General features: G+C 42.7%; 1 protein-coding gene across 12 annotated transcripts in view; it reads right to left on the bottom strand.

The window, feature by feature from the left end:
- Positions 1 to 721: 721 nt before the first annotated feature.
- Positions 722 to 20204, bottom strand: part of MAMLD1 (mastermind like domain containing 1) — a 119288-nt gene continuing 99805 nt past the window's right edge. For 10 of the 12 annotated variants that reach the window (XM_082207194.1, XM_082207199.1, XM_082207204.1 and 7 more), the window contains 4 exons: positions 8292 to 8435; positions 5239 to 5307; positions 4205 to 4286; positions 722 to 3256 (listed from right to left, as the gene is read on the bottom strand). In XM_082207194.1, the coding sequence (XP_082063320.1) occupies positions 2232 to 3256; positions 4205 to 4286; positions 5239 to 5307; positions 8292 to 8435 (1320 nt within the window). In that variant the 3' untranslated portion in view covers positions 722 to 2231. The remainder of the gene's footprint in view (positions 3257 to 4204; positions 4287 to 5238; positions 5308 to 8291; positions 8436 to 20204) is intronic. The other 2 variants (XM_082207203.1, XM_082207197.1) reach the window with 2 other exon arrangements.

Below are 20204 nucleotides of genomic sequence, written 5' to 3'. Positions count from 1 at the left end.
CGCTTAGTAATAAGAAACCTCTATATTTAATAATACAGGGTTGTTGCTGTTGTTGTTTTTAGATTTTACGGTTGCTTGTAATGGCAACTGGTGATTAATAAATATTTATTATATATTGGATTACATTCTTGACGTCTCTAAGACCTTGGGGTTGAGGTTGATGGCAGGTTTATAAGCTCATCAAGGAGGCCAACAAGGTTTGGGAAATCCTGGTCTCCCCTGACAAGACAGCAGATCCCAGAGAGAGAAATATCTGCCTCATCATCTGCTACCTGATTCTTTTGGAGCCTTCTAGATGCAGAGCATGTGCTCTGCCACTGAGATATGGCCCATCCCCATAAACTGGTGGGTTCCTGCCAGCACTGTGCTATTGTGGCAGAAACCAATGGTGTCACTACAGTGGTAGATGTTGCAGGGCCACAACGGGAAACCCTGCAGATCAGGCACCAATTCCCTGCTTCGTGTACCAGGGCTTCCAAAAATGTTAAGGCAGAACTACTACAGTCTCTCTGTCCTGCAGATCTCAAAACCTTTTTCTAGCAACAGGGATTCAGTTTCCCCAAAAGAGTTGCAAGCCTTGTGACCTTGCCCCTCTCCAAAAATAGTAAATGCCTGCAAATTGCCTAGTATTCATTCCAGTTGCAAGCATTACTATTCTTACTTAAAATGCTGTTTTCTACAAAAACAAAAGCAAAAAGAATAAATGAAAACATGCAGTGACTGCAATTTTTCCCTGGCAGTTTATTATGGTATGAAGGAAAAAAGAACATTTTGGTGTGCTTGAAGTGGACATTGTCATACAAATGGATGCTGATGCGGCCATTAAAATCGGATTACACAAAGTATGAACATTGTTGAAGAAAGCTTACAGTAGAACGGAATTCTTTTATAAACAGACTCTTAAATATACATTTAACAGGAAAAACATCAAAAGTTAAGCTATTAGCATTTATAGACATTTTATCTGGGAGGTGAGAAATGGAAAAGGGGGGGGCAGGAAGGACAGTCTCATCAAAAACAGAGAAGATACGAAAGTTGTTTAGAACTAGGAACAGATAGCCTGCAAACTGCAAACTATACACTGCAAACTGCAACTATACACTGCTGAGGTGCGCAAGCCAGAAAGTGTTTCTAATTGCTGAAAGGCGACATTCATGCTTTCAGGCTTGCATGCGCTTCTGACACAGATAATTTTCTACAAAAGCACTTGGTATTTGTCACAGTCTTTCAGATCAACCACCTTCTTACCCTGTGGACCAGTTCACACATGCGCTTACATCACTGCTTGCTTACTCATCACCTGGTGACTTGTAGCTGATGCAAGCGGCAAATATTATATCTTGAGGTGATTCTGATGCTCAGCCTGTGGCTCGTCTGTATGGGGAACTCATGGTTTGGTGCTGTACTCATTCAGCACAAACACTGATAGTGTGGAACAGACCTGGGTCAACCACAGCCATAGAAAGAGCAAAAGAACAGTGTACAGGTTGTTGGCACCTTCAGTCCAGCAAAAGAGCTTGCCACAATGAGCTCCTTTATTAAGCAATTTACTTGGATGAATTCCTGGGCCTGGTAGGGATTGAATTATTGTTGGCCAGATCAAAACTGATTTTTAATTCAGTTGATCTGTCATCTTAAATTTACATGGGCTTGGGAAGGCAAGGAATGTGGCAATCCTTGCTTCCCGTTGACTCTGTTTTTCTGGTCATAAAATATTTGATGCTGTAATACACAGTATTACTGAAACTAACATTTGCATATTTAGAACAAGATGTAACTCAACTCCTCTAATATACCAAAAAATAAGAAAGGAGGGAGGGAGGGAGGGGGAGAGAGAGAGAGAGAGAGAGAGAGAGAGAGAGAGAAATAGAAATGAAAGAGAAAGAGAAAGAGAGAAAGAGAAAGAGAAAGAGAGAGAAATAGAAAAAGAGAAAGAGAAAGAGAAAGAGAAAAGGGAGAGAATAGTCTATAGGATATTTACAAAGAGTCCAGCAAAGAAGTATAAATACTTCCATATTTAATGTTTAGGAAAACATAATTTACAAAAAATATTCAACTATATATACAGCGCTATTTGAAAAATCTGGGAGAAAGGTGAAGAGTTAGTTGGGCAAGTTAATTAAGAAGGGGAGGATTTCTATTATTATTATTATTATTATTGTAAATGCTTTTTTTCTTTTTTTAGTCCTGCACAGATTATTTACATACCCATCAGCATCATCCCTCAAGAATCACACGTGTCCAGAGCTTTGTTGCCCCAAAATGTCATCTATCATTGTCAAATTATTCAGCCACTCTTCGTCGCTGCTTCCGCTGCCACCGCTATTCTTCATGAGATTATCAATAAAGTCAACATCGCTGCAGTTATCAGGCAGAAGGGCATCGTTTTGCTGGACCATGAAGTCGTACTGGGATTGCATCTCAGAGGCAGGGCTCATTCTGCTGAACGATCCTGACGACTGGCCAGCAGAGCCAGGATAAGTTGGTAGGCCGACTGGGTGTGCAGCACTGAGCTGGCTAAAACTGGTTATGCCTTGCGGCATTGGCTTCATGACATTCATCGCTGCTTGCAAAGGTACTCTCGTCAGATTGGGTCTCAGGTTCTGGTTATTCAGAGCGCCCAAGTTCTGGCCTGATTGTCCCATACTGGCTTTTTGCATCTGTCTGGCATGGACCCCAGGAGCAATCTGATTGGGTGGTGCCACAGACTGGGTAAACGACGGACCAGGGAGATTTGGCCTTGCATTCTGCTTCGAGAAGATAGCATTGCCAGAGAACTGCTGCATACTGGCATCCATCTGGCTTTGATTTGGCATCCTTTGTGACCACATCTGAGGAGAGGTGGAGTAGACGTTAGCCATTCTTGGCATCGTCTGCTGCCTCAAGTGCTGCTGCTGCTGCTGCTGTGAAGTGTGGCTCGATAGGGAACCAGAGGCAAAGCTGGCCAGCACCATGCCAGGCCGAAGGGTAGGGTGGCCGTGAACCGTTTGCATTCCGGAACTCATACCCAGGGGATTTTGGCTTTGCCGCATTGGGAGGCTGAAATCGGCATTAGGTGGGTACATTCCTGGCTGCTTGCTGGGGTTGTGTGCAATCATCACCACTGCCCCAGTATTCTGGTTCACAGGGGCCATCTGAGTGATCCCAGAGCCCAAGGTACTCTGCAACATTCCCTGGGGAGATGACATTAAGCGGTGATTTGGAGAAGGAGTCGACATGGACTGGGTGCAATCTGCTGACATGGGCTGGGAAACGGCTGCATAGAGGAACAAGCAAGGCATTAAGTTAGGAAGAGTCTGGGCATGAGACTGGATTCTGCACGCATCATTTCAATTCTTTAAGCACAAAATATCATACAAATATAACACACACATCCCAGTGCCACTTTTAACTGTTGCAAAGCTAGTTTCTCTCTCTGCTAAATAGAGTAAAGCTGTTCTGGTTTAATGGTTCAAACACAATTTGCCCTAGAGACAAATTAAATGATCAGCAAGATTACAGAGTGCAACTCTTGCTAGGCTTCAGCACTTCGGTTTGCAGGTAAACCTAAATTCTTATGTTTGAATGCTCCTCCATGTAAAAAAATTCCCTGCAGATGGAGAACCAGTCTGTCAGGGATTAGCTGGGGCCAAACTAGAACCCTCAGCTCCCAACAAGGTGGAAGGGTAACCTGAACATTCTTCAAACTTGTTTTAAAAATCAAACTAATCTGCTGCAGCTCAATTTCCTCTGCTGCGTCTCAATGATTTATTTGTTTATTTATAGAGTTGCTATATTCACATTTCACCAGTGGCGTGTAAAATCTATCCATCCAATTTGGAACCAGTAATTTAAAATTGTGAAGCCTGCATTTCAAATATCTTAACTTTTCTGAATCCCACAGTTCAGCACTAGTTTGCAAATGCAGGAATTGTGTTATATGAAATTAGCTTTGCTCTGCTGAAGTCCACGTTGCAGAACCTACAGTTCGGAGGCTATCACAACTAGAACTTGACAGCACCTTAGGCATGTAACCCCTTGTATTCCAAAGGACCCTTCTTTTTATTAAGGGTCAGGCTGGCTTATGCAAATCAGAAATGGAAAGCATGCGAGATCTGCAAGCAGGATATTTATGTATTATTAAGAGTTTCCTTGAAATCCCTGAATTAAAACAGCACACACAAAAAGGGTCAAGCTTTCGAGAATATGCTCTCCAACTCCTTACCAGTAAACTGATTCATCAGCTGCCCCACAAAATGACCCCTCTGCTCAGATGATACTCCCATCATGCTGTGTCTCTGCTTTTCCTAGGCGAAAGGGGAAAAATGTTCACATCAAATACAAGTTCCACTCTTTTGTTGTTGTTGCAATTATATTTTATTAAGTTTCAACATTTTAAACATATACAATCAATAAATGAGTGGTTGTTTCTCCCCTTCTGTTGCACCCTGTCATTCTCTTAAACAATCTCATTGGGTTGAGATCCAGGTGAAATGGGAAAGGGCTGCAATAGAAGGGTATTTTTCCCCCATTCCCCCCCCCCCACCTCTGTCCTCTCACTCTTTCTCTCTCTGTTTCTCTCTTTCAGAAAAGGATGAATCCCGTATCAGTTTTCTATTCCTTAAGGGCTGTTAGAAAGCACCATGATGCTTTGTATTTTAAATAGAATTATTGGGAACCCCAATGTTGGTGGGAGGCAACACATTATACAGAGATCATGTTCACATACCACTATTGACTGCTACAAAAATGAACCTTTGCAATTGGAATAGTGTGACTAAGTAACAACAATTCCCAATAATGCATGAACTCAAGGAATTGTGGTTTGTTTGAACTGTGGTTCATCAGTAAAAATTTCTTGTGGATTTACGTTTGAACCAGGCATAGAAGTTTGGTTTTTATTAGAGTTAATAGGGATTAGGATATTAGTTAAAGTATTTATAGGCTGCCTTTTTGGGCAACACCATCAAAAGGCAATGTGTAACCCCGAGACAAGATACATTTTAACACATGTATTTAAACAGAAATAAAAGCAAATGAAGTTTTAAAGCTTTCTAACACATGTCCTAATCTAGCCAGGCAAACACATTTTGGCAGAGTGATTTTGGAACAGGTAACAGAAAGACCGGCTATTGATTTTCTCCCCATATCCAGCAAGGTGGTGTGGGAAGGAAAAAGAGAGAGAAACCCATCCAGAAAGTTTGCAGTTAAGAAGATAACACAATGCAGTTACTCTATGGACATGCAACTGATGTTTACCAGCTGTAGACGACTGGTTGAAAGAGCAGAGACAGGTCTATATACTTTAATACGATGTCTTTGATAGCCCTGGAACAAAAGGTTTGCATTTCAGTTCCTGCATCCAAGTTGAAGAGCTGGTTTAGAGCTCCAGCCCACCTATTAGGCAAGCTGATCACTTTGTTTTAGGTGGCAGTTTGGGATGGATGCTAGACCAGTGGGCCCCCTCAAGTCCTCTGCTGCTGACTGCCCCTCAATGCTATTTTGCTGGCCAGCCAGCCAGCTGACCACTGCCAGCCATTGTCCAGCCCCAAGACCCAGCTGCCTGTACCTTGGAGTCTAGGAGCCCTGCTGCCACTTCGACACTTCAGCAAAGTGTTACTTCTTGAGGGCTGCCCAGTCTGTTTGCCTATGTCTCGGTCCCAGGAAAGGCCCTTCTTTAGAACAAGGCGTTGCAGAAATTTAGTGTGAAGGATTTTAACAGCACTTGCTACTGCCAAAATGATGGCAACATCAGCCCTCTCCAAAGCCTTGCTCCAAGGAAAGAACCATTTGTTGCTGAGAACAAGACATTGGGCAAGATGGCCCAGAAGCACGCAGCATGAAGAGGTGATGGGAGGACCAGAAGGCTGCAACTGGTGAATGGGGAGGCGGGGGTGGCAGTGAAATGTGGTGCATTGGCCCTGAATCCCTTTATTAATGAAAGGAAGGGGCTTTGTCCCTTTGCTGAGCAACCTGTTTAAGAATGTAGACAATACGGGATCTTAAGGTCTCTCCAGGACTAGGGAAGTTAGAGAGGGGAAACCACCTCAATTAACTATATGTGTGTTTTTCCTCCACACTGTAATCTCATCCAAGAACTGAACATTTGTGCACAGAACTAAATATTTGGAAGACTTCTGTTTCATTTAAACATAAGTCAGTTTCTAGCTATGAATTGGGATGGGGAGCTGTAAAAATAGGCCCTGGAAGAAAGAAATGTGGGCAGTGGTTTGTAATTTCCATGGATTTCAAGTGGGCAGGTGGTAGTTTATAATAACACAAATGATATAAATTAACAAATGGAAGTGTGCTTACTTGGAATAACTTCAAATCAGAACTGGTCTTTTCTGGTCAAATAAACTGGTCACCTTTAGCACAAGTTTGTGCTTTATAAACAGACACACAAGAATTGCACGTAGTTTTGCCCTGAGTATTATTAGACAGATCCCCAATAAGTTGTTTCATTGCCTTCCCTCTGAGACCACTGAGTACTGAGACCACCAGCTGTCTTCAATAACCATCTAGGAACAATCTATTTTGGTTATAATATACAGATGGAAGAGTGGGAACATATGAGGACAAAAGGGTTAAAATACACACTGTGTTATGATTTAAAAGAGAATTTTCATGTAAAGATGTACCATTGGTATCTAAGTCCTGAGAAGTTATTTAGAATGTATAAAAATGTTCCAACTGTTTGCTGGAAGTGTCAAAAACACGAGGGGACATTTTATTGTGCAAAAAAGCTAAAAACTATTGGATACAAATAGACACATTGATACAGAAGATTCTGAAGCTTAATGTTCAACTCAAACCAGAACTCTTCCTGCTGGGACTAATGGATATACAGTCATACCTCATGTAACGTCCGCTTCATGTTACGTTCTTTCAGGTTACGTCCCACGGCGACCGGGAAGTACTGGAAAGGGTTACTTCTAAGTTTCGCCGCTCACGCATGCGCAGAAGTGCAAAATGACATCACGCGCATGCGCAGAAGCGGCGAATCGCAACCCGCGCGTGTGCAGAAGCGCCGCTGCGGGTTGCACTTTTTTCATGTTGCGAACAGGCCTCCGGAACGGATCCCGTTTGCAACCAGAGGTACCACTATACAACAAGAAAAAGAGTATGCAAGATTATTGCAATACATGAACACAGCGGCAAGATTCTTATACACACAAAGCTGGAAGGACCTACTATGGAAGAATGGTTATTGAAACTAATGGATTTTGCTGAGATAGCAAAGTTGACAAGTTTAATTAGAGAAAAATCGTTGTTGACATTTATTAACGATTGGAAACCCCTTATGGGCTTTTTGCGCAAAAAGGAGAATGAGCTTGTGATATCTGGGTTTGAAGACTGACATAAGGTTGGTTTATGGAAATCAGAAGAGTTAGATACTGTTATGGAGCAAGTTAAGTCTATAAAGCCGATAGATGGAGAGTCAGAAATCTTTTTCTTTTCTTTTCTTCTAAGTTTTTATGTTTAAAACGTTTGGTATTTGATTCTAACTTTTGCATATCGCTTTTTCTTTGTTTCTCTTTTCAAGCTTTAATAAAAATAGCTTTTGTAACAAGTGAAAAGAAAAAGGAAGAAGTCTGTCTCTTCTTTTCTAACCTCACTAGATATATTAATATGACAGCCCCCTCCACAAACCCACAAAGATTACATACAGCCTCTTATGAACTTAACTTGTGCCTCCCCGTGTCCTGATTGAACACATCCATGCATTTGATCACTGCTGCTTCCTTCTCCTCCTCTGTTCTGTCCAAGAGGGAGAGTTTTTTCAAACCATCAAGCTTTCCTACCTGCCTTGCTCCAAATCGTCTGGGACCCCTAGAAGACTGCTTAAGTATTTACTCTTGCTGTCTTTTAATTTTCTTTGTTTTTTGGTGGGGAGTACGCTTTGCCCTTTCGGCAGGAACAGAAATGTATCTTGATTTTTTAAAAATACCTTTGGGAATTTAAGATTTTGTTTTGATTTTTTTTTTAATCATTTGCATTATTTGTATTTGCATTGGTGCAGTTGTTCTTTGTGAGCCATCTTGGGGGTGATAAGTTATTGGGAGCCAGTTAGACTTCGAACACCAGTACTGCTTGCCGAAGAAAGGAGGGCTGGTGATCAAGCGTGAGGAAAGATGGCTCCCATTGCAAGACTTCAATCAAGTACCACAACTGCTGAACTAACCCTAGGGATAACAGCATTGCAATTTAAGTTCCATCACTCTGCCGTGGTAATCTAAAGAAGTCTCGTCACTTGAAATAACAGCCCTATCAGCAGTCATCTGGCTTCCCAGAGAAACTAAGAGACCAACCTGTAGCTGCTGCTGCTGCTGCCGTCTCATTATCTGCTGCTTCAGTAGATGGTTCCTTATGTTACAGCCATTCACCAAGGCTGAGGCTGGGACTGCAGGTGGGATCTCTAGTGGCTCCTGAAGTCTAGCAATGATTTGAGATCTCTTTAAAAAAGGGGGAAATATTGTTACTCTTTTAACCAGGACAAATACTAAAAGGGCATTTAGACCATCTGTCCAAACTTTCCAGATAAGACCAATGGAGTGGCTCTCAGTTCCAAAATCACACCAAAGCCCTGCTGTGCACCAACCATAGTTTAAAACCAAAACCATGGTCTGAGCTTCCAATCAACCATGGTTTGGAGATTACCGTATTTTTCGCTCCATAAGGCACACCTACTTTTTTTTTGGGGGGGGGGGAATTCAAGAAAAAAAATATTATTTAAAGGAAGCGCTGAGCAGAGCCTGTCTGCATCCCAGGCTCTGCTCAGCGCTCTCTTTCATGAGCCGCGTGGAGCGTGTGTGCGGCACTTGCAGTCACTGACGGGCTGCCCTTCTCCCTCCTCGGGGAAAAGCCCTCGAGAGCCACACACACACTCCACGCAGCTCTTTAAAGGGAGCGCAGCTCTTGGGGGCTTTTGCGGGAGGTGGGGGAAGTGAGAGAGCCTCGCTCTGTCCCTTCCCCCACCTCCCGCAAAAGCCAGGGATAGCCGCGTGAAGCCTCCCCAGGAAAGCGGGATGAAGGCTCCCCGCTGCCCTGCGGAGGCTTTGCGGGCTACCGCAGAGCTGCTAAGGAGCTTTGTCGGGACTGGCGGGGGAAGCCCAGGTCCCTCCCCCCAGCCCCAGGGATCACACATTCACTCCATAAGATGCACAGACATTTCCCCTTAGATTTTAAGAGGGAAAAAGTGTGTCTTATGGAGCGAAAAATACGGTATCTGCCTTGCTAAGTACAGTTCTCCCATCTCCAGGTACAGGAACCTCTCGAGGAAGAACCACCCATCATAAATATGATTTGTCTATTCAGAAGTCACCCCAACCCATATTTAAGCTTCCGAAATAATGAGGTATCTGAATTGTGCAACCAAGTTCCAGTTTCTGTCTACGGGGCAAGTAAGAACTGTCGTGCATCTAAGCAAAGTAAGGACAATGTGTCATACTGGCTTGTCAACAATCACTCGCCCAATCCTCTGCATCCAGGCACATGAGCTTTTGCAAACTGAGGAAAAGCCACTTGAAGTCTGGCTTCACCCCCTTTTGGGCAATTACCGTAAACCAGGAATCTTTCTAATGTTTGTAAGGCCAAATAGCATCCAAATTACCAGACAGAGAAAAAGAAACAACTGTCCCCAATATATTCATGTTTGTCCATACCAGGTGATTGTGAATTTCTGTAAAGAAGGACAAGAGGGCCATTGTGGAAAGCTGAATGGGTTGGGCCAATTAAATTTTATTTTATTTACATCCCACCAAGGCTGCATGTACATAGTAAGAACAGTTAAAATGCACCCTAAAACTACACACCACCACAGAAAAATACAAGAACTAGCCTAAACCTAGTCCATAAAAAAGGCTCGGTGAGATAAAAGAGTTTTCACTCCACATCTGAAGACCAGTGGAAGTGAGGATCTCCAAGGAATGCGAATTCCACAATTGTGGAGCCACAGTTAAGAAGGCCCTGTCCCTAGGATATACCAACGAGGGGGCCTCCGAGATAAATGCAAATGCCAAGGAAATTGCTATGAGAACAGGAACCGTATTTTTCGCTCTATACCAGACCACAAGACGCACCTAGTTTTTGGAGGAGGAAAACAAGAAAAAAATATATTCTGAATCTCAGAACCCAGAACAGCAAGAGGGATCGCTGCACAGTGAAAGCAGCAATCCCTCTTGCTGTTCTGGCTTCTGTGATAGCTGCGCAGCCTGCATTCGCTCCATAAGATGCATACACATTTCCCTTTACTTTTTAGGAGGGGAAAAGTGAGTCTTATAGAGCAAAAAATACGGTAAGTCTTCAAACAGTCTGGACCAAACCAGTTCACCACAAAATCAGTGTAACAGATGCTGGCCACATTAATCCTATCAGTTTCCTGGCAGATAAATTTTCATCCAATTAAATAATAATAATAATAATAATAATAATAATAATAATAAATTATTATTATTATTATTATTATTATTATTATTATCAGCATCACCATCATCTAAATTTGTATACTACCCTTCATCTGAAGATCACAGGGTGGTTTACAACATAAAAATAAAAAGGGAGAACACAAAATACATTTTTAAAAACCCCAGTAATGGCCCTCCCACAAACACATTTAAAATGCCACATAGTGTAAATCAGCCCAAGTCCTGCTCTTAATGAGCTGTGAAATAAAGCCTTTGAAAAGGGAGGGCTAGATGAGGTAATAACCACAGGTATCCAAAGCATATAAGTGACTGTCAACCTTAAGGTAGGATATAATGTGTCTGATCTGTGTTGAATTACTGGAACCAGGAATTGGTATTTTGGCCCAGATAGGAACAGCCTGTAGGAGGAGATATTTTTAAAGCATGCATTTATTTGATCCCATGTTTATACTCAATTATCCACTGGCCATTTTGTAATGCTATCTTTGTGGGGATGCCTTTAAAGATGCTTTTAAAACCTTCAACCATGGTATCTTTCTGGAGCAGCTATCTGAGTTAAGGGTGGGTAGCACTGGTTTCTGGTGGTTCCAGTCCTACTGGGACAGTCATTTCCAGAGGGTTATGCTTGGGGAGTGCTCTTCAGCACCAATTAAAGTGCTGGTTTTAACATACAGGGACGTAAACAGCTCTGGACCGCAATACCTCAAGGACCGCCTCTCCCCATATGAACCAGCCCAGACCCTGTAATCTTCCTCTGATGCCCTTCTTTGTGTACCTCTTCCACAAGAGGTCCAGAGAGGAGAACAGGATAACTTTTCTTTGGTGGCTCCCCATTTGTGGAATGCCTTCGTGGCACATTTTTAGGTGCCAAGCAAAAAGAAGACTTTATTTCACAGCTCATTAAGAGCTTAATAAAATGCCATCTCCTGTAATCTGAAACCCAAAGATGAGCTATATATCTGACTACATTCCGTTAGTCTGGAGTGCAGAACGTTTTGAGGTACTCAAAGCAACGTCAGGCAGGATGCCAGAGTTAGCTAACTTTACAGCTTGTTTGAATGGCAGGGAAACACAGGGAAAAGTAATTTACTATTGCAAGAACCTTGCATCACTTTGGCCAGGGCTCTTCAGTGTTCTCCAACAAATCCCTCATCTAAGAGGAAGGAGGAAGCACCTCTGGATCATACATGGTGTTAGAAACTGAGATATGAAAGCTAGGAGCTAAATGGCACCTTAAACCTAGGTTATGGGTGCAAGAACAGAATGTCTAGGCGTGCTTTTTAGTAACAAGAATACAAAGCTGAAAATGAATGAATTGCAGCTGAAATATTATGTTCATTTTTCACATGGTCTAGTCCTTCCCCTGCCCACCCCCCTAATATTCTTAAGAGGGTCTCTTTGCCAGTCTTCAGAGTGTAGCTGGAAGAGGGGAGGCAGAAAAAGGTCCTCCTTTCCTTCCACTCTGCAGTTTTACTCTCAAATCTTAGGGGCAGTACTGTGCCCAGAGCTCAGAAACTGTTTGGGCTAATGAAATTTCCTGTAACAAAATGCACCTAGAATAATGGGAGTTTCGAACACTGACGATACAGTCCATAGTGGGTGAGCTGAAGAGTTTGTGCTGCTCTGTTTCTTAAGCCTTTCACAGAAAGCAACAGCACTGGCCTGATTTGCACCACCTGGGGCTCTCATTAAGAATTAAGGCTGGATCCCTTAGATGGCAGTCTTGGGCGTCTGCAGAACAGCCCAAGAACAGCAAAGGGGCCCATTGTCCCAACAGCACCATCATTCTGGATTGCAGGGGCATCCATAAAAGTTGGGAGGCAGAATGAGAGAGTTCTCGGTTTGCACACCCTGATTCCTCCAGATTAAAAGAGGAGCCACTGAAGTTGTTTGACTCAAGGTCTTACATATCCTGGAACTAGCTGTATTTGGGTGGGGGGGAGGCAGTGGTGAGGGGTGAGAGTGGTTCTCTAGAAACCATTCACCATCAGTGATGAGGAGGGCAGAGACCTAAACCAAAATCTCATAGGGGATACTTGGAAAAGAAGAATCAAAACACACAGAATAGCCCAACGAGGTAGGAAATTATACTGTCTGCTCCTTCGTCGCCATCTGCCTCGTAATCTGCTTCAGCCTCCAGTACTATTTTACATTATTGATGACATTTTGTTATTACTGGCAAAGAAGGATATGTACATTATACAGCTAGCATGCTGAAAACTGGGCCACATTTCCTTTGTTTGCCAAATGGAAACCTGCATCCTTTGTTTGAGTGTCCGTGTTATCAGAAGATAAGGAACCAAGAAAAGCGTAGCTGCCTTTTGACATCTGACAGTTAGGATCATGCTAGAATGAAGAAAACAGGAAGTCAGCAAGGAAACCTTGGATTGTGTTGTTGGAGAGCAAAGCAGAAAAGGGATTTTGGGGGGTGGGGGGAAGAGAGATGTGGGTGGGTGGGCGGGGCTGGCTGCATCAGGCAAAGAAAGAAACACCACTTTGGTAATAACATCCATGAAGAAAAGAAAAGGCCCCCAAAGGAGGTGTCTGAAATCACTTACTTTTATGGTGCATGTTTGCCGTATTTGTTGCCTATACAAAGTCCACAATTGCTAGAATACAATCACTCGCGATACAGTTTCCTAGAAGATGCAAACCTCTACCTCACACTGCACTTTGATAGCATCAGTGAACATGATACTGGTGAACATTTTGCACCCTTAACGATCTGGTTTCCTGTTTCACACCCTCTCCCCTCTGACCTGCACAGAAAAAAATCAGGGCCAGCTCCAGAGAGCAAAAAGGCTAGAAATTTGCTGTGAAAGGGCACCACGGTCCCACAAGTGTTACCATTCTCACTTGTGGAGCACTCCGGAAGTTGGATGCAGTTTTGGAGAGTTCTTGGTCAGCACATCTGACCTCTTACAGGTTACTAGGGCGCCCTGAAGGTGCCTGGTCTGAATCCTAAAGCCAGCACTGATGCAATAAACAAGGATTACTCTCTAGGAGAAAAACGTACAGAGGCTGCAAGCCCACCTCCCCTTTCCAAATCAGATGATAGTCTGTAGCTCAGTTTTGAACAAATGTAGGCTGCCTGCAGGGGAAGATCTGAAGTAGCAAGGATTCAATTTGCTTGCCCTACACTTGAAAGGCACTCAAAGCTCTCATGCCTATTTCCTCCCAATCTGTCTGGCTGTGTATGCGCTGAAGCAAACAGGTTTATCACTGGGATGATCAACAGAGCCTTTTGCTGAGGGCAACTGCATTAAATAAGCCCATTGTGGAGGGCTGTTCTTGCTGGCAGAACTCCCACCTCATTTCTGACTCAATTTCATTCAGAACACAAGAATAATGTCCCCCCACCCTCCCTGTATTAGTAGGGGAAAGTAAGCATTCAAGCTCAGCGCTAATTATGGCTTTAATTATATAAAGGTGCTCTGTACATGCCCCACTGCAATAAAGGCAATTGGATTCATTTCTCTGCAAGGTTGTGCAAAGAGTTGCAAAGCTTTGGAGTGAAGTTTGATACAGAAAATGTAATTAGCTTCTGAGGGAAAAAATGTATTGTTTTTGTACGCTGCAACAAACACAACAATAGAGGAAATGACAATTGGCAATCAGCACCCTGCAAAATTACATTAAACAACAACAAGGAAAGTTCCTTATTTTCACCACTAGTGGGAACTACAGTATTCCCTTCTGCTAAGACAAAAAAAAAAGGGCATGCAAGTATAACAGCTAAGAATAGCTCACCGCACATGATCAAGACGACATTGCTATCTGCATCAAAGGTTAATGAACCTATTCCCCTCCCCCCTCTCATCATTTAGAAAGGAACTCATTTGCCTTCTCATTCAGAGGCTAAGTCAAACAAGATGATGCATAATGCAAAATAAGAGGGCTGTTTGACCAATTAAACAATCACCTGCCTTTTAGCAGATTATACAGTTAATCATGTAAAGTTAAACCTATCAACCAAAACCTCATTATAGGTACAATTGTAATTTACAACTGTATTAACAACAAAACACCACGCTTTCTTAGAGAAGCGATTCTTCATCTTCCCCTTGGCATTCCCCACTGCAGGAGCACACCAGATCCAATATACAGCCGCAAACAAAGAAGTTCCTTTGTAATCAGTGGTGCTACAAGTTTTATTTTCTCTTGTGGATCAAAATTAGTTACCCAATCAACTGCCACCATATTTGATTAATCTTCCAAATAAAAGCTTTCAGCCCTATTGCGCAAACAATTACACTGAAATCACAGGAAAATGATATACTGGGAAGATTTTCAAAAACAACAACTTGGTGCGGCCAGGTCAACTCAGGACAGTTAGATCAGTTCAGGATAGCACCCATGTTTTGGGAAGTTTAGGGTTCTTGTTGTCTTGCCTTTCTCTCCTTCCTGTGCTACATAAACTTTTCCTCCCTCCCTCCCTCATCTCATAAATAAGTTTTAAGGGCATCACATTAGAAGAACCGTTAATTAAAAGCAAACTATTTTTAGAAAGTCTGAGTTCGTAAACAAGTTGGGACAGCCACTTTCCAATGCAAAAATATGTTTCTGGCAGATTTCGAGGACCAGGAGAGGGCTCTTCACTGTTACTGGCATCAGCAAGCAACAGGTCAGTAACAGGCACTTCAGAAATAACCCACTTTATGCCCTGTGTGATAGAAAATAATTAGCCCCAGGTCTTCAAAACAGGAGTCTTAATATTGGCTTGGGAGCATCCTTTAAGCTGCCTTGGGAAGATCCTTCTGGACCCAAAGATGGGACAGAAATCAAAATACAATTAAAGGTTTGTGGGCCACTCTTCTCTCTTAGAAGTGAAATTCTAAGAGAGGGAGGGAGCCCCGCGGGAGCTGCCTACATAACTCTGCATCCAGAGAGAGCACCAGACCACACACACATTACCAAAACTGGACACCTGCCACAAATGTGTACAAGTTGGTGTTTAGCAGATGCAACAGAGGGCTCCATAAGCTGATAACATGGTGGTCTGGCAGAAGGCAAAAATAACCTTCCCAGGCCTATCAGCATTTATAAAGCCTCGTCAGGTGGCTGATCACTGTTGTTGCAAGAGTTCTGGAGGTGCAGACCCAACACTGCCAGGAAGTAACCTGCTTTATTACTCTGGCTCCAGGTTACTGCCAGTGCTTCAGCTTTTAGGCAACTTAAGCTTCAGCCCCTCCTGGTGTCCTGTGAATATTCAGTTAATCAAAGCAAGGCAGGCTCATGCTATTGCTGACTTACACATGGCATTAAATGTTGAACTGTCTGCATGCTGCATTCTACTTTACCTGTGGCGCAATGGGCCAGTGTGTCTGGCTGTTCACCAAAAGGCTGGTGGTTCAAGCCCACCCAGGGACAACTGTGGCAGGGATTCCTGAATTGGGGTGTGGGTGTGTACTAGATGAACTTTGGGTTCCCTTCCAATTCTACAATTCCGTGTAGCTGTCTGGATAAGGTATAAAGATTTTCTAGAGAGTAAAACACCAAGGTGGCTATCACCTATGGAAGCGAAAGCTTTGAAAAAACTGAACATGGAGGCTAAATGGCCAAAATACTGGGAAATTCTAAAACAGGAAGGTGACAAACTGAAATTGCAGAGTTATGACAAGCTTAAGGAGAAGGTGCGAGACTGGCTACATTATTTTCAAATAAGAGAGGTTTATAACTTGGACAAAAAAAAAATGGTTTCCAGGTGGAAAAATCAAAGTTAGAAACAGAATTGTTAGAACCCAATGTAAAGACACTTTTGAGAATGTATAATCTGCTGTTGAAATGGAATACTGAGGAAGAAACAGTAAAATCAGCAATGATAAAATGGGCACAAGACATAGGCCATAACATTATGTTCGCTGACTGGGAGAAGTTGTGGACCACCAGGATTAAATTTACGGCATGTAATGCCTTAAGAGAGAATATTATGAAAATGATGTATAGGTGGTACATGACCCCAGTCAAGCTTGCAAAGATATATCATTTGCCCGATAATAAATGTTGGAAGTGTAAAGAAATTGAAGGTACTTTCTTTCACCTTTGGTGGACGTGCCCAAGGATTAAGGCTTTCTGGGAAATGATATATAATGAACTGAAAAGGGTATTTAAATATACCTTCCCGAAGAAACCAGAGGCCTTCCTCCTGGGCATAGTCGACCAATCGGTGTTAAAGAAGGATAGAACTTTCTTTATGTACGCTACAGCAGCAGCAAGAATCCTTATTGCAAAACATTGGAAGACAGAAGATCTACCCACCGTGGAAGACTGGCAGATGCAACTGATTGACTACATGCAGATGGCGGAGATGACTGGCAGAATCCGAGACCAGGGAAAAGAGCAAGTGGAAGAAGATTGGGGGAAATTTAAAATCTATTTGCAGAAACATTGTAAAATTTCTGAATGTTGATGACATTGAAATGAATTGTGGGGGTTCTAGCAACAAGACAAAATTTAAGATTAAACCAACAATAGGTAAATTAATGGGCTATGAATTTGCTGAACTAATTTTGAAAAGGGATACAAGAACGGGGGACGTGAGGAAGTCAGGAGAATATGTGAATTTAAGATCTAAAATTAAGAAAGAAGGATTTTTTTGTGTTTTTTCTTATATGTGCTTTTCTTTTTGTTATAAGTTTTTAACGTATGTCTTTTGTATCTTTTGTGCTTAATGTGTGTGTTGTTGTATTTTGTAGTATGTATTTGTGTTTCTATTTTTTTTCTTGCTCCTGTCTTTGCATTTTTTCTATATTTTGTAAAATCCAATAAAAACTTCTAAAAAAATAAAATACAATTCCGTGTAGCACTACACTGGCTTTTGACCCTTGAGATGTATATTTCTAGGACCCACCTTATTTCTGTGACTGCAAGTTGTTTTTAAACCTCAAGTTGTGTTTTAATTGTTGCAGCCCATCCAGGGGCCTTATTAATTGCCCACCCTTCACCTTAAGGTCCCAGGGTGGGTTGCCAGCAGGGTTATTTATATCTTATAAATGGCACTTCATCCAGAAAATGGTTTTTAGGGTAGTATACAAAGAAATTTAAAAATAACACCCCCCCCCCTCCAAAAAACAACAACACCCCATTAACAAAGCATTAAGACAATTGAACAGTACAGTAAAATTAAGAGGAATAAAACCATTCAACCAGTTAAAAATGTCACAATCTGAAATGTCTGGGCAGAGAAAAAGGTTTTTACTTGCTGCCAAGAAGTACACAGTGTAAGTGCCAGATGCAATTCCCATGGAAGGACATTATTCAGCCACAGTGAAGGGTCTCCTCCAACATTCCCAATGCAGGGACAGAGGTGCTCCTTCAGATACTCCAACTGGGCTTGGCAGCAAATAAGGAGCCCAATGCAACTCCTTTAAAACCGGTGTAACTTGGCTCCATCTTAGTAAACCAGCCAAATGCTATACTAGACAAAGTTTCAGTAAATGGCAGCCCTGTGCACAACACATTACACACTACAGCTCCCATCATCCCTAGCTAGCAGGACCAGTGGTCAGGGATGATGGGAACTGTAGTCCAAAAGCAGCTTGGAGATCCAAGTTTTGGAAACTCTTGCTTTTTACAGTAATCCAATCCAGAGGTTACTAGAACATGGATCATAGCTTATGACACTGTGGCAGATAGGTCATGGTGCCCCAGACACTGATCTTGTTACACATGCACTGGGACAATTTGAAGGGTGGGATGGGGGAGAAGAGTCAAAATAATATTATTTTATTAAGATGCAGGTACGCACAGGACTGTACCTGGGATTTTTCCAGGCCCTAGCTAAGATTTGGGACACTGATTTCTAGTAAGACATTTACCTGACTTGGCTAATTAGAGTAGTTAAGCAGACATGTGCGAAGAGTTCTGCATTAGTGACTCAGTTGCAGGAACGACGAAATGAAACCTGCAATTAGCTTAACATCATAGGTATGACACACATCCCAATCAGGTCTCAGGGCCTAAAGAGTAAGTGGGTGTATGTGTGTGTTACAGAATGGATACAGGACAGCCTTTCCTCTAACCATGTGTACATTATCTATTTCAGAAGCTCTCCCACCCACACCCATCAAAAACTTTGTCCCTTTGTGTCAGGGCATTTAGTGGTTGCATACAAACAATAGTTTCCTGGAGACTTGAAAAGTTTTTCAAGAGTAACAAGAGATAGACCTTTCCTCCGCCTTGCCCCCCCCCCAGCCAATTTTATTATTTGGTCAGACGTGGAGATCATTGTTTCAGCACCAGGCATAATGATGATCCCTTTGCTCATCCTCTTCTCAGCGAAGGCAGGTGGTCTTAAACAACCTTACACTTGCTTTCTTGTTTGCTAGGGACTCCTTCCTTTATTTGCCTTTGCCTCCAGTTCAGAGATTCTTTTAAAGATAAAAATTGAGTCTTTCTGTTCTGAAATCTCTTGACGCTTCTCCCAGCCTTTCTCTCCCCCCCACCACTTCTCTTTAAACACTAGCATTGATAAAAACGATGTAAGCTCAGCAGGGCCCCTGCTTCTCCCACCCATTTACTTGATATATAACCAAGTGAAATACTGTCAGACTCTGGTTTCGAAGCTTATCTCAGAGGCTGCCAGTCAAGGGAAGGCTTTGTTTGAAGTCTGTAAGTGATCTGACGGGGTAGACAGTTTTGTTAGGCGAAGCACTTTCAAGTTCTTCCTTTCCTCCCCCCCCCCTTATAAGTGGCTGGCCCAATGTGTCTCACACAAAGCTAGCCCTGATTTCTTTGATGGGGGGAAAAAATGGCAACAAGAGCACAACGCCTGGTTGTCATCTATATCAAGGGCTACTCTCTCAAAAAAAGTAAGAGCCACCAATTTCCATGGAACGACTATTATATTGTCTCCCATTCCAAATACGAGAGGCCCTGCTCAAGAACATCTTCCAAAAATAACTAAACAATTATTAACAGGCAGGGCAGGGAGGTGAAATTTTATGGCACCGAGGCATCAAAACCATATTGTGCCATATTATGTTCAAGCCAGCCTTTTCCATTCAGCTTATGAAACACGATAGTAATACGCTCACAACAGAGCCCAACCTTTTTCGGTGGATAGGATAACGAAATCCCATTTATTATATCCCATCTCTCCCTGTCTCTTCCTCACACATTCACAAATCTTTAAATTGGGTTGTCACATGGAAGTCAGAGCAAGCTTGTTTTCTCCTGCTCTGGAACCAACGGCTTCAAGTTACAGGAAAGGAGATTCTGATTAAACATCAGGAAGAACTCCAAGACAGAGCAGTTTTTAGAAGAGGAAAAATACACATCATATATTTGCCAACTTGCAAATGTGAAACAACACCGGTCATTCCAGCTGATTCACAGGACCAGCCCACAGCATTTAGGCACATGAGGCAGGTCCCCAAAAGGTGACCACCTCTCTGCCAGGGGGAAAAGGGTGAGGGAAGATCTACATCAGCAACAAGGGGGAACATTGGGATCTGCTGCCTCTATGGATTTTGCCGTGTGAGGCAGTCACCTCACCTTGCCTCATGGGTGGGCTGGTCCTGTGTGGTAAGCATTCAAAGGGTAACTAGAACATCACAAACATTTCTCTTTTTATCTCAGGATATTCAAAAATGTGGGGGGTAAGTAGAATGTAGCTTTACCAGTCAGCAGAAGCCCCCCAGCCCCCTTGTCCTTAGCATTGCTACTCTGGGGGACATTTGATCATTAGCATTTGCTAACGAGTCAGGTGCGAATGGGGCAAAATCTCCTCCTGATGCTTCTTGTCAGACATGATGAATCGGGGTGCTTTGGGAATTACTTGCTCCCTGGTACCTAGAG

Source organism: Podarcis vaucheri (genome assembly GCF_965113315.1).
Source record: "Podarcis vaucheri genome assembly, chromosome: Z".
Lineage (NCBI taxonomy): Eukaryota > Metazoa > Chordata > Lepidosauria > Squamata > Lacertidae > Podarcis > Podarcis vaucheri.
The sequence above is the reverse complement of the archived record's forward strand: the minus strand, read 5'-3'. Positions and strand labels throughout refer to the sequence as shown.